Genomic DNA, 13,486 nt, shown 5'->3' with positions numbered 1-13,486 from the left:
ATAGCCATACCATAGATACACACAGTTATACTATAGCTATGGCTACACCAGAGCTCTACTATAGCTATACCTCAGCTAACACCTACACCACAGCTACTACAAGAGCTATACTATAGCTGTAGTAGAGTTACACCACAGATGTATACATGTATACACAGATGTATACACCAAATCTATACCATAGCTATGCAAGGGCTACACCAGTCCTCTACCATGGCTACTCCACAGCTACACCAGAGTTACACCTTACCTACACCAAACCTACACACCAGCTATACCAGTACTCTACTATAGCTACACTGTGCCAGGGGTACCCCACAGATATACCAGAGCTATACCACTGCTATACTAGAGCTATACTACACCTATACCAGAGCTTTACTACACCCACACCATATATACAGCAGAGCTTTCCCAGGTCTGTACCACAGCTACTCCAGAGATACATGGAAGCTACACCAGAGCTACACCATATCTATACTATAGCTATATTATGTCTGTAAGAGTTAAAACATAGGCATACCATAGCTATACCACAGACATTCTACACATATACCATAGCTACAGCACAGCTACACCAGAGGTCTACTACAGATAGGCCAGAATTATTTCTGAGTTACTCTATAGCTCTACTACAGCTATACTATAGCTATACTATAGCAATACTAAATCTAAACCAGGTTTATACCAGACCTGTACTACAATACCAGAGATATACTATATGTGTATTAAATTTATCCCAAAATTATACCAGATCTCTACTACAAGTAGCCCAGAATTATACCAGAGCTCTACTACAACTATACCAGAGCTATACTATAGCAAATTTATCCCAGAATTCTACCAGAGCTCTACTACAGCTGTACCAGAGCTATACCAGAGCTCTACCACAGCTATCCCAGAATTCTACCAGAGCTCTACTACAGCTATACTAGAGCTATACTATAGCTATACTAAATCTATCCCAGAATTATACCAGAGCTCTACTACAAAAATACCAGAGCTCTACTATATCTGTATTAAATTTATCTCAGAATTCTACCAGAGCTCTACTACAGCTATACCAGAGCTCTACTATATTAAATTTATCCCAGAATTCTACCAGAACTCTACTACAGCTATACTAGAGCTATACTATAGCTATACTAAACCCATACCAGAGCTATCCTATGCCTGCTTAGAGTTAAGCCCTGGGTACCCCACAGCTACACCAGAGATACTCTGCACCTCTACCACAGCTCTACTCCATCTCTACTCCAGCTACACCCTGCCCTCCTCACAGCCTCACCCCCTCTGTGTCTGTCAGCCCCACCAGGGGAGGTCAGGGGTTAATTAGCAGGGTTAATTAAGCAGGGTGAGGACAGAGAGGGTCAGACACACCGTTTTTCCTTGCTCCAAGAGCAGAAATGATGACGGGGATGGAGCAGTGGCTGAGGGCTCGTTGTATCATGGGGAGGTAATTGTCCCTCAGCCCTTGGAATGAAGCCTGGTCATTAACTGAGTATTTAATCACAACAACATCAGCCCCTCCCAGCAGCCTGCAGGAGGTGTACCAGTCACTGTCAAACATGTCCTAAGCAGAAAGGAAACAAAAAACAAACAAACAAAACCCCTGTTAATGCAAAGCCTTAGAGAGGTTTGTTGGTTTTTTTTTTTAACTTCATCTTTCGTTTGAAGATGTGCAACAAGCAGCAGAATTCATGCTGAGAGAACATTGTAGCTGCTCATTGTAACAAACAACAAATATATTTTATTTATTTACTCCTATAATTTTATATTTATATACTTATATAACTATATATATAATATATTAAGCATTTTATAAATATTAAACAACATAAAATACACAAAACATATAAATACTTATCATTTTAATTACTTCATGGAAAAACAGAGCAGCCTGCGTGGTGAGGTTTGCAGCAATTCATACCAACATTTCAGGGTGAGGGTGACACAGAACCAGGCTGTTTATTTATCAGCCTTCAAGCACCAGTTCCATCACCTGGGTCTGTGGGTTTGTTTGGGGTTTTTTTTCTGTGTGTCTGCTTCAAAACAGCTCCTCTGGGGCACCCAGCACCATCATCCTCTGGATAAAAACTCTGATCACATCACCAAGCTCTCTTCTCCAACTCACCATGCATGACTCATGGTGAGTACTTGAGTGAGGACTTCAAAGGGGAGGAAATTAAGATGAGATTTATGTCAGGGTCTGCACTGATAGGACCAGGGGCAAAAGTTTCCAGCTGCAAGAGGGATGATGGAGAGGAGAAATCCTTTGGGGTGAGGGTGCTGAGCCCCTGGGTGCCCCCAGAAGCTGTGGCTGCCCCATCCCTGGCAGTGTTGAAGGTTGGATGGGGCTTGGAGCAAAAAAATCATTGTTTATAATACTTATTTTTTTTTTAGAATTGTCAGATTTGGAAAAGACATCTGAGACCACCAAGTCCAACTCACCTCAATGTCCTTCTGCTCCTGAGGACCCCAGAACTGACCCCAGGATTGGGGGTGCAGCCTCCCCAGTGCCCAGCACATGGGGACCATCCCTGCCCTGCTCCTGCTGCCCACCCCAGTGCTGGTCCCAGCCAGGATGCTGGTGGCCACCTTGGCCACCTGGGCACCCCTGGCTCGTGCTCAGCTGGGTGTTGACCAACACCCCCAGCTCCTTTTCCCCCAGGCACTTTCCATCTGCTCTGCCCCAAGGCTGGAGCATTGCCTGGGCTTGGGGTGACCCCAGGGCAGGACCTGGCACTTGTCCTGCTGCAGCCTCTCCAAAGTGGCATCAAACCCATGGATCCTGTGGGGCCTCAGCCCATGGATCCATCCTGTCCTGTGGAGCCTCATCCCATGGATCCATCCTGTCCTGTGGGGCCTCATCCCATGGATCCATCCTGTCCTGTGGGGCCTCATCCCATGGATCCATCCTGTCCTGTGGGCCCTCATCCCATGGATCCATCCTGTCCTGTGGGGCCTCATCCCATGGATCCATCCTGTCCTGTGGGGCCTCATCCCATGGATCCATCCTGTCCTGTGGGCCCTCATCCCATGGATCCATCCTGTCCTGTGGGGCCTCAGCCCATGGATCCATCCTGTCCTGTGGAGCTTCATCCCATGGATCCATCCTGTCCTGTGAAGCCTCATCCCATGGATCCATCCTGTCCTGTGGAGCCTCATCCCATGGATCCATCCTGTCCTGTGAAGCCTCATCCCATGGATCCATCCTGTCCTGTGGAGCCTCATCCCATGGATCCATCCTGTCCTGTGGGGCCTCATCCCATGGATCCATCCTGTCCAGATCCTTCTGCAGACCCTTCCTACCCTCAGGCAGATCAACACTTCTACCCAATTTTCTGCTGTCTACAAACATGTTTAGGAAGCACTCAGTCCCCTCATCTGGATCATTGATGAAGATGATGATGATGATGATGATGAACTGAGCCTCCAAGGGCTGGGAAAGCCCAGTGTGATTTCTGAAGAACAGGTGGCAGAAACAGGAGCATTACAGACAGGGGCCATGAGAACACATATGGAAAGATTACAGGGTCTCAACAAGGGGCTGGAAATGTCAACAGAGTTCTTTCTGATGACTTCAAGAGAGACAGTGTTTGAAACCTGTGGCTCTCCACCATGAGAAGCAGCACACACTTCACTCAAACGTCCCAGCTGGCAAATATTTGCCAAGGATGTCAGTGCTCATTATACACACTGCAGGTCTTGTCTTCACAAAAAAAAAATTAGTCAGGAAATAAACTCGAGGTGTACGAGGTATTCCTATTAATTTCCTTCACAGACATCCCTGTTCTGCAAGAAGAAAATGACAAGCAAATAACAAATGACAAAAAATAGCTGTTCCATCATTCACTGAGTTGCCAGGAGCACTGCTTTTGGTATTTGCTTTTTCAGTCAGCTCAGAGACCATTATAATCCCAGGCTAAGGAAAATTTCCACCAGGTTTTAAGACAACCATTCAGGCTGTGCTAAGAATATAAAGTAAAGAGATAGAGACAAGTTTAGCAGTTCTAGCAAGGCCACCAGCTGCAAGGCTTTGAGGCAGCCAGCAGAGCCTGATGGCATGGCCAGACAGAAATAGAGAATTTTCACAGGACAGCTTTGATGCAATTTACCTAATGAGCATCAACAGAGAATTTTTAGTAGAGATGTGAATGTTTAGCATAAAGAAGGTTTAAGAGTAAAATATGAAACAAATAATAGAGTGTGCAGCTGCTCTGTGCTAGGAAAATGCCCCCCCAAAAATATCTGTGCTTCAGACATGAAGTGGTTGGGCTGGAAGGGACCTCAAAGATCATCCAGTTCCAACCTAGTTCCACTTCCCAAAATCAGATCTTCTACCAAAACATTAAAACATGGACATAAGAACTTAAAAAAATCACCCTCTGACAATGAATTTGCCCGAGGTGTCACTGAGCATCTGGGGCCTCCTTGAGGGTGGCTTTTGGGGAAGATTTCATGCAGAAAGGACAGAGGCAGGTTCTTTAGATCTTTTTACATCTTTAGCTCAGGTCCAGGAATAACTTTAACCCCAGGGTCCATCTATGAAATCTGCCAGCTGCTCCTCATGGTGCTGCCTGCTCTTGGGCAGCCCAAATCCCAGGACAGGCAGTGAAAAGAGGAAAAAAAAACCAACTGCACTGCTAAGGCTATTATAATATGAGCTTATTAATTATAACTGCTCCTCCCCATAGGAGAAAGCCCCATTTTTTCCATGCATGTCTCCATGACACATTATGTACTCTGCACATCACTAAATCATACTCCTCCAACATTGAAAACAAAGCCCTCAGAGACAACAAAGAGCTTTTTCCTACAAAAAAAAAAAAAAAAAAAGCCAACAAAAAAAAAACCCCTCAAAAAACCACATGCCCCCTCGAGAGGATAATACTTGCTTTGTAAAAAAATTATTTATGAATGCCTTTATGGCAGGGCAGTGAAATCCAGCCTGCCCCTGCAATGCCCACGCTCCTTCTGAAAGCTGCTGCCAGCATCCCCACCTCCAACCAGACCAAAAAGAAAGCTCTTTGGGGCAGCCTGGACACCCCTGAGGACCCTTCCTCTGGGATTCCCCCAGGATCCAAGGGGGATGCACTGGGAATACTGGGAATTTCATCTTCCAGGACCCCTATACAGATCCTTTTTAGAGAAACCTCCAGGAGCAGAACCTTCTTTTCCTTCTTTTCTCTCCACTCCACAGACCAGAACCTTCCCCACTTTTTTCAAGGTTTCTCTGTGATTTCTCATCCAGCCACATCCATAGCAGAATAAATTTTGTGGCCATAACCCCTGTAACTTACTAAAACCCTGAACTTGCTCAGCTCAGCAGCAAACATCACAGAAGAAATAAATTCCACGAAATCTTCAGAAATCAAGGGAATTCAGGCCCACAGCCCTGGAATGCCATTTTTCACTCAAGCCCTTTCCAAAACAGCTTTAACTGGTTGAGCTGACCCAGAAACAAAACTAATGAAGGCCAGCATTGTCCTGTGTTGTCCTCTCACAAAGCAACTTAATAATTACTTGTGAGAAGCAAAAATGAAGAACGCAGGATGGAAAATGATTTGCTGGGATAGGCCCACTTGTTGTAAACTGACAACTCCAGACAGACCAGCTCAAAAATGAGAAAGGATGAGATATTGCTGAAAAATTTAAAGTTGCAAGCTACAGGGTTTTTTATTGAGGCAGTAATGTGAGTGGATTACTAAAAGTAATAAGTAAAATTTAAAAGTGGATCAGATTCCTTTACATTCAGACAGGTTAAGGATGGCAGCCTTCACCTCAGGGCACAAGGAACTGAAAAAAAAACCAACCCAAAACCAAGAAAACCCAAACAGACAAACAGAAAAAGAAAGCAGGCAGAAAAGCATCTTTTCATGATGTGAGGTGCAAACACATCACAGCATCCATCCCCATCCCCTGGATTTTACCCTGCCCCTTTTGGGAAGGGGGTGATGTAAAAATAACTGGAGGTGTTGTTCCCTGGGGAAAAGGAAAAACAACCCAAGAGGGGCCTCACAGAGGAAAATAATTAAAAAGATGAAGATTTCCCAAGCCCAGGGATGGAACACTGTCCTGTCCTTTGAGCAGAGAACATGAGAGGTGACTCAGACAGGAGGACACTCACAGTCACGTTTTCTTCCTTTCCATTTCTTTCAGTTTCAGTTTCTGTCCATTTTTTTGTCCATGTATTTCCCAGCATCGCAATTAAATGACGACGACAATTAAAAATCACCAAAATATGAACTGGAGCTGCTGAATGCTTCAGTCTGAAGTGGGGGAAGAATCACCTGCCATCAGACACTACAAATCTTGCCTGTACTTTTTTTTTTTCCCCCCCCTGCAGTTTTCACTTGCACACAGACAGAGGAAAATTCAGTGTGCAGGGACTGAAGCTGCAGACTGCACCAGGACAGTGGAATGGCAACCAGACCCCTAAAGAATTTAGACCTGCCCCCCATTCCCTGAAGGGAACCTCCAGGAAGGATGGAGAGGGACTTTGCATCAGAGTGTCCAAGCAGAGGAGAAGAGGAAATGGATGGAAAGGGCAGGAGAAGAGGTTCAGGCTGGATCTGAGGAAGAAGTTCTTCATCAGGAGGGTGCTGAGCCTCTGGAACAGATTGCCCAGAGAAGCTGTGGCTGCCCCCTCCCTGGAGGTGTTCAAGGCCAGGTTGGATGGGGCTTGGAGCAACCTGGGCTGGATGAGAGGTGTCCCTGGGCATGGCAGGGGGGTTGAAGGGGGTGAGCTCTGAGCTCCCTCACAACCTCAGACATCCTCTGGTTCTCTGGGTGTCTAATAATATCTTAAAACCAGAATATTCATCACGGATGTCAGCACACACATACACTTTCCCTAGTTCTTCACATCCCACTTGTCTATTTGTCCTCTGCAGGTCAGGGTGGGCAATGCTGCTTTGGAGATGTGGGGCAGGACATGGTGATTCACCCAGTGATGGACACAGAGAGACCAGCCTGGTCCTGGAAACAGGGACACTTTGTCCCCAGATTAAGAAAGCTACATCCCATAGCTATTTATCTCCACAATGTGTCATCCGTGATGATGATGACATCCTGCCCAAGGACAAGCACTCCAGCCCTCAGAGAATCACAGAATCAGAGAATCCTAGAACTGGCTGGGTTGGAAGGGACCTCAGAGCTCATCAAGTCCAACCCTTGATCCACTCCCCCCGTGGTTCCCAGCCCATGGCACTGAGTGCCACATCCAGGCTCTTTTGAAATATCTCCAGGGATGGAGAATCCACCCCTTCCCTGGGCAGCCCATTCCAGTGTCTGATCACCCTCTCCAGAAAGAAATTCTTTCTAATGTCCAACCTAAACCTCCCCTGGCACAACTTGAGACCTCTTGTGTCCTCTTGTCTTGCTGAGAGTTGCCTGGGAAAAGAGCCCAACCTCCCCCTGGCTCCAACCTCCTTTCAGGGAGTTGTAGAGAGTGATGAGGTCTCCCCTGAGCCTCCTCTTCTCCAGCCTCAACACCCCCAGCTCCCTCAGCCTCTCCTCACAGGATCCATGCTCCAGTCCTTTCACAGCCTTCTTCCACTGACAGCCTGGAGCAGACCTGTCATGCTTCTCTAACCCATCACTGCATGAGGACTTTTTGGCAGCTGCTGGAGAACCTTGCTGCAGGACTTTCATAGAGACATCATGAGATCCTCAGCATCATCATTTCAGGCCTTGGGATGGCCCAGGAGAGTGGTGGAGTCCCCACCCCTGGAGGCATTTAAAAGGCATTTGGAGCTGGTCCTTAAGGACAGGGTTTAGTGGTTGGTGCTGATGTTGGTCAAAGGTTGGACTGGATGAGCTTGGAGGACTCTTCCAACCTAAACATCCTGGGGTTCTGTGATAATGGTATCAAGAAGATAATTCCTGAAGAACAAAACAAGAAAACTGTGGGGGGTGACTTGACAGAGGCCTGGAGTGACAGGACAAGGGGTGCTGGCCTTAAAATGAAAGGGGGGAGATTGGGGTTGGACATGAGGAAGAAATCCTTTGCCCAGGGTGCCCCCAGAAGCTGTGGCTGCCCCATCCCTGGCAGTGCCCAAGGTTGGATGGGGCTTGGAGCACCCTGGGCTGGGGGAGGGGTCCCTGACCATGGCAGGGGGTGAGAACAAAAAAACTTTTAAGGTCACAGCCACACTGCTTTTCCAGGACAAAGAGCAACCCCAAGGAGAATCCTTTTCCATGGGGATCATGACTTGAAGCAACACCAACCCAGGCTTTCTGTCATCCTCTGCCACCTCTCCAGCAAGGACCCCCAGGATGTGGCAAACCTCAAGCATCCAGAGGATGGGAGAGAGACCCCTGACCAGGACCACCCCAGCCAGGAGGAGCTTCCCTCAGAACAAGTGGAAAATGCCAACTGCTCCTCCTCATTCCCAGAAATTCTCCTGCCTCCTCCAGCTGGGAAGGGGGAAAACAAGAGGCCTCAGAAATTAAATGCTCCAGACACCAAGCAAGCTGATATCTCCAGGGCAAAACCAGGTAAGATCTGTAGGGATTTGATCCACAAACACCAAGGGAACAACTTAAAAACCACAGGAGCTGCACCTCCCACCCGGCCCCTCACCTCTGCCCCAACCCCCAGGTCCCTTCCCACCTCCCTCACCCCCCCCAACCCCGTGGAAAAGTTCCTACAGACACAAAGTCAGTGTTCAGGAGGTTGTGCAAAACCCAAAAAAATCCCCCAAACAAACAAACAAAAAACCCTGGAAAACAACAAAACACCAAAATGAAACCCAATAAAAACCCCAACAATCCAAAACCCCCAAAAAAACCCCAAACCCACGACAGTTTCCCTTCCAGCACAGCAAAAATCAACCTGGGGATAGGATTATGGTTTTAATTTCTAAAAGCTGCTAAGCTTTTTTTTTTTTTTTTTTAAGGCTACTAATTAGACATTAAATATTATTTAATATAGATTACCAGCATCACTTCTTACATAACCACTGATCTGCTCATACCCCCATAGCTGAGTTATCTCCCTCACTAACTGGGAGATAGGGCCCAAACTGGGACAGGACCCAAACCTGTTTTTTTTTTTTTTCTTTAACCTTCAGATGAAGGAAACAATGCTCATGTGTGATGACTCATTATCATGAAAAAGCAAAATTATTATCCTGCAAGATCAGCAGTTCTTTACCGCGGTTTTTTTTTGGTTTTTTTTTTTTTTTTTGGTCAAAGATGGGAAAAACTGATTATTTGCCAAATGAAATGACCCAAAAAAAAAACCCCAAAAATAACAATAAAAACAAAGAAACCAACCAAAAAAAAAAAACAAAAAACCCCACAAAACCCAAAAAAAGAAAGAAAGAAAAAAAAAAAAAAAAAAGTAGTTTTAGCTGTAGGTAGATATTTGTAGGGCCTGTTTTAGGATGAAATCAGCAACCCAACCCCCACCGAACCCCGGTGGCCCAGGAGCGGGGTGAGGTTGCCCCGGGGAGGGGGTGTCGGTGTCCGGGATGGTGGGGAGAAGATGGGGAAGGGTCTCTCACCCAGACGGGGCAGTCGTGCACCACCAGGGGAACATTCCCGAAGAGCCGGGCTCGGTACTCGGTGAGAGCCGGAACCGGACCCGGACCCGGACCCGGACCCGCGGGGGGGCTGCGGTCCAAGTGCGAAACCAGAGCGCTCCGTGCCAGGTAGGTCCGTAAGAGCGAGGCCTCCGGGAGACCCTCGGAGCAGCCCCCGTCCCGCTCGGTGCCGAAAGCCGCGATGCGGAGCGACCTGTGAGGGGGGGAGAGAGCGGTGGTGGGGTAAGAGCGGGATAACAACGGGATAACAGCGGGATAATAACGGGATAACAGCGGGATAACAGCGGGATAAGAGCGGGATAGCAACGGGATAACACCGGGATAGCAACGGGATAAGAGCGGGATAACAGCGGGATAGCAATGGGATAACACAGGGATAGCAATGGGATAACAGCGGGATAACCGGGCATGGAGAGGGGGGGTAAAGACCAGCGTGAGCATAGATGTAACTGTGCCAAGTGAAACATGAGGAGAAGGAGAAAAAGTTTTAAAATATACAAAATGTAAAAGATAAAAAAGTTTTAAAATGTAAGTAATAAAATATAAATAATAAAATATAAAATATAAAATAAAATATAAAATACAAAATGCAAAAAATAAAATAGAAAATAGAAAATAGTAAAAACCGGTTTAAAATATAAAATATAAATAATAAAATATGAATAATATATAAAATATGAAATAAAATATAAAATACAAAATATAAAATAGTAAAAAAGTTTTAAAATATAAAATATAAATAATAAAATATAAATAATAAAATATAAAATATAAAATATAAGATATAAAACATAAAACATAAAATATAAAATATAAAATATAAAATATAAAATATAAAATATAAAATATAAAATGTACACGTATAAATGTAAGTATAAATAGAAGTATGAATGTAAGTATAAATATATATCACTATAAAAAGTGTCAGTATATATAAAGACGTACATTTAAACGTAAAGATGTAAATAAATATAACTATATAGATGTAAATTTAAATATGAATAAATGTAAGCATATAGATAAGTAAATTTAAATGAGTATAAACGTAAAGATATGTATATATATATGTAAAATTTTAAAGTATAAATATAAATGTAAGTATATAGATGTAAATTTAAATAAGAATAAATGTAAAAGTAAGTATAAAAGCGTAAATTTTAAAATAAATATGTAGAAATAGAAGTATAAATATACGAATAAGCATGTAGAGGTACAATTAATATAAAGTACACAGATGCAGATTATGCAGATAAATGGAAGTCTGTAGATGTACATTTAAATAAGTGTATAGATGTGATTTAAGTTTAAATATACATAATGTGAGGATAAATATCTAAAGCATAGATGTGCAATTAGTGCAAATTAAGTATAATTAAGTGAGCGCCAACACACCAAGCACACAAAGTAAATGAAAATTGAGAATAAATACAAATATAAACCAGGAATAATAAAATCCCCGCAAAGCAACCGGACACCCCAGCCCCGGCGCGGAGCCGTCCCGCGCATCCCCCCGCACCCCGCGTACATGTTCCGAGTCCCGCACGGGGCGATGCTGCGGGGCTGGGCCGGGGGCATCCCCTCCAGCACCCCCCACCCGGACTCCGGGGGTGTCCCTGGGGGGCTCAGACCCCCCCCCCCCGACCCCCGCGGGATCCTGCGGAAGCTCCGGGGGCGGGAACGGCAGCGGAGGCGGCACCGCGGGGGTTACGCGCAGGAGCAGCGCGGGAGGGAACGGGGGGAGGGGAGGAGGGGGGTGGGGGGCAGGGGGGAGCAGAGCTGGGGGGTTGAGTAACTGGGGGTGAGTAACTGGAGGTGAGTAACTGGGGGTGAGTAGGCAGAGGGTGAGTAACTGGGGTGTTAGTAGCCAGGGTGTTAGTAACCAGGGTGTTAGTAACCAGGGTGTTAGTAACCAGGGTGTTAGTAGCTGGGGTGTTAGTAGCAGGGAGCACTAGTTGCTGATAATGGTGTCACAAGGCCTTTTCCAACCAGGAAGAACCTGAGTTCCTGTCCCAAGTAGCAGCAGCAGCAAAGAGGTGTGAGCAGGAGAGGTGTGAGCAGCAGAGGTGTGAGTAGCAGAGGTGTGAGTAGCAGAGGTGTGAGAAGCAGAGGTGTGAGTAGCAGAGGTGTGAGCAGCAGAGGTGTGAGCAGCAGAGGTGTGAGTAGCAGAGGTGTGAGCAGGAGAGGTGTGAGCAGCAGAGGTGTGAGCAGCAGAGGTGTGAGTAGCAGAGGTGTGAGTAGCCAGGGTGTGAGTAGCAGAGGTGTGAGCAGGAGAGGTGTGAGCAGCAGAGGTGTGAGCAGGAGAGGTGTGAGCAGAAGAGGTGTGAGAAGCAGAGGTGTGAGTAGCCAGGGTGTGAGTAGCAGAGGTGTGAGTAGCGGAGGTGTGAGCAGCAGAGGTGTGAGTAGCAGAGGTGTGAGTAGCCAGGGTGTGAGTAGCAGAGGTGTGAGCAGGAGAGGTGTGAGCAGCAGAGGTGTGAGTAGCAGAGGTGTGAGTAGCCAGGGTGTGAGTAGCAGAGGTGTGAGTAGCGGAGGTGTGAGTAGCAGAGGTGTGAGTAGCAGAGGTGTGAGCAGCAGAGGTGTGAGTAGCAGAGGTGTGAGTAGCCAGGGTGTGAGTAGCAGAGGTGTGAGCAGCAGAGGTGTGAGTAGCAGAGGTGTGAGTAGCCAGGGTGTGAGTAGCAGAGGTGTGAGCAGCAGAGGTGTGAGTAGCAGAGGTGTGAGTAGCCAGGGTGTGAGTAGCAGAGGTGTGAGTAGCAGAGGTGTGAGTAGCCAGGGTGTGAGTAGCAGAGGTGTGAGTAGCGGAGGTGTGAGTAGCAGAGGTGTGAGTAGCAGAGGTGTGAGCAGCAGAAGTGTGAGTAACAGAGGTGTGAGTAGCAGAGGTGTGAGTAGCAGAGGTGTGAGTAGCAGAGGTGTGAGTAGCCAGGGTGTGAGTAGCAGAGGTGTGAGTAGCGGAGGTGTGAGTAGCAGAGGTGTGAGTAGCAGAGGTGTGAGCAGGAGAGGTGTGAGCAGCAGAGGTGTGAGCAGCAGAGGTGTGAGTAGCAGAGGTGTGAGTAGCCAGGGTGTGAGTAGCAGAGGTGTGAGCAGCAGAGGTGTGAGTAGCAGAGGTGTGAGTAGCCAGGGTGTGAGTAGCAGAGGTGTGAGCAGCAGAGGTGTGAGTAGCAGAGGTGTGAGTAGCCAGGGTGTGAGTAGCAGAGGTGTGAGCAGCAGAGGTGTGAGTAGCAGAGGTGTGAGTAGCCAGGGTGTGAGTAGCAGAGGTGTGAGTAGCAGAGGTGTGAGTAGCCAGGGTGTGAGTAGCAGAGGTGTGAGTAGCGGAGGTGTGAGTAGCAGAGGTGTGAGTAGCAGAGGTGTGAGTAGCAGAGGTGTGAGTAGCCAGGGTGTGAGTAGCAGAGGTGTGAGTAGCGGAGGTGTGAGTAGCAGAGGTGTGAGTAGCAGAGGTGTGAGCAGGAGAGGTGTGAGCAGCAGAGGTGTGAGCAGCAGAGGTGTGAGTAGCAGAGGTGTGAGTAGCCAGGGTGTGAGTAGCAGAGGTGTGAGCAGCAGAGGTGTGAGTAGCAGAGGTGTGAGTAGCCAGGGTGTGAGTAGCAGAGGTGTGAGCAGCAGAGGTGTGAGTAGCAGAGGTGTGAGTAGCAGAGGTGTGAGCAGGAGAGGTGTGAGCAGCAGAGGTGTGAGCAGGAGAGGTGTGAGTAGCAGAGGTGTGAGTAGCAGAGGTGTGAGTAACAGAGGTGTGAGCAGCAGAGGTGTGAGTAGCAGAGGTGTGAGCAGCAGAAGTGTGAGCAGGAGAGGTGTCAGCAGGAGAGGTGTGAGTAGCAGAGCTGTGAGTAGCAGAGGTGTGAGCAGCAGAAGTGTGAGTAACAGAGGTGTGAGCAGCAGAGGTGTGACCAGCAGAGGTGTGAGTAGCAGAGGTGTGAGCAGCAGAGGTGTGAGTAGCAGAGGTGTGAGTAGCC

At 47.1% G+C, this 13,486-nt stretch overlaps 1 protein-coding gene across 1 annotated transcript in view; it reads right to left on the bottom strand.

Annotated features, from left to right (window-relative positions):
• RHOBTB3 (Rho related BTB domain containing 3) overlaps positions 1 to 11,126 on the bottom strand; it is a 29,386-nt gene extending 18,260 nt beyond the window's left edge. Inside the window, exons 1-3 of the mRNA XM_071731687.1 lie at positions 11,068 to 11,126; positions 9,513 to 9,744; positions 1,381 to 1,573 (exon numbers count right to left, since the gene is read on the bottom strand). Coding sequence (XP_071587788.1) covers positions 1,381 to 1,573; positions 9,513 to 9,744; positions 11,068 to 11,126 — 484 coding nt within the window. The remainder of the gene's footprint in view (positions 1 to 1,380; positions 1,574 to 9,512; positions 9,745 to 11,067) is intronic.
• Between the last annotated feature and the right edge of the window lie 2,360 nt (positions 11,127 to 13,486).

The sequence above is a fragment of the Heliangelus exortis genome, chromosome Z, assembly GCF_036169615.1.
Source record: "Heliangelus exortis chromosome Z, bHelExo1.hap1, whole genome shotgun sequence".
NCBI classification, from domain to species: domain Eukaryota; kingdom Metazoa; phylum Chordata; class Aves; order Apodiformes; family Trochilidae; genus Heliangelus; species Heliangelus exortis.
The sequence above is the reverse complement of the archived record's forward strand: the minus strand, read 5'-3'. Positions and strand labels throughout refer to the sequence as shown.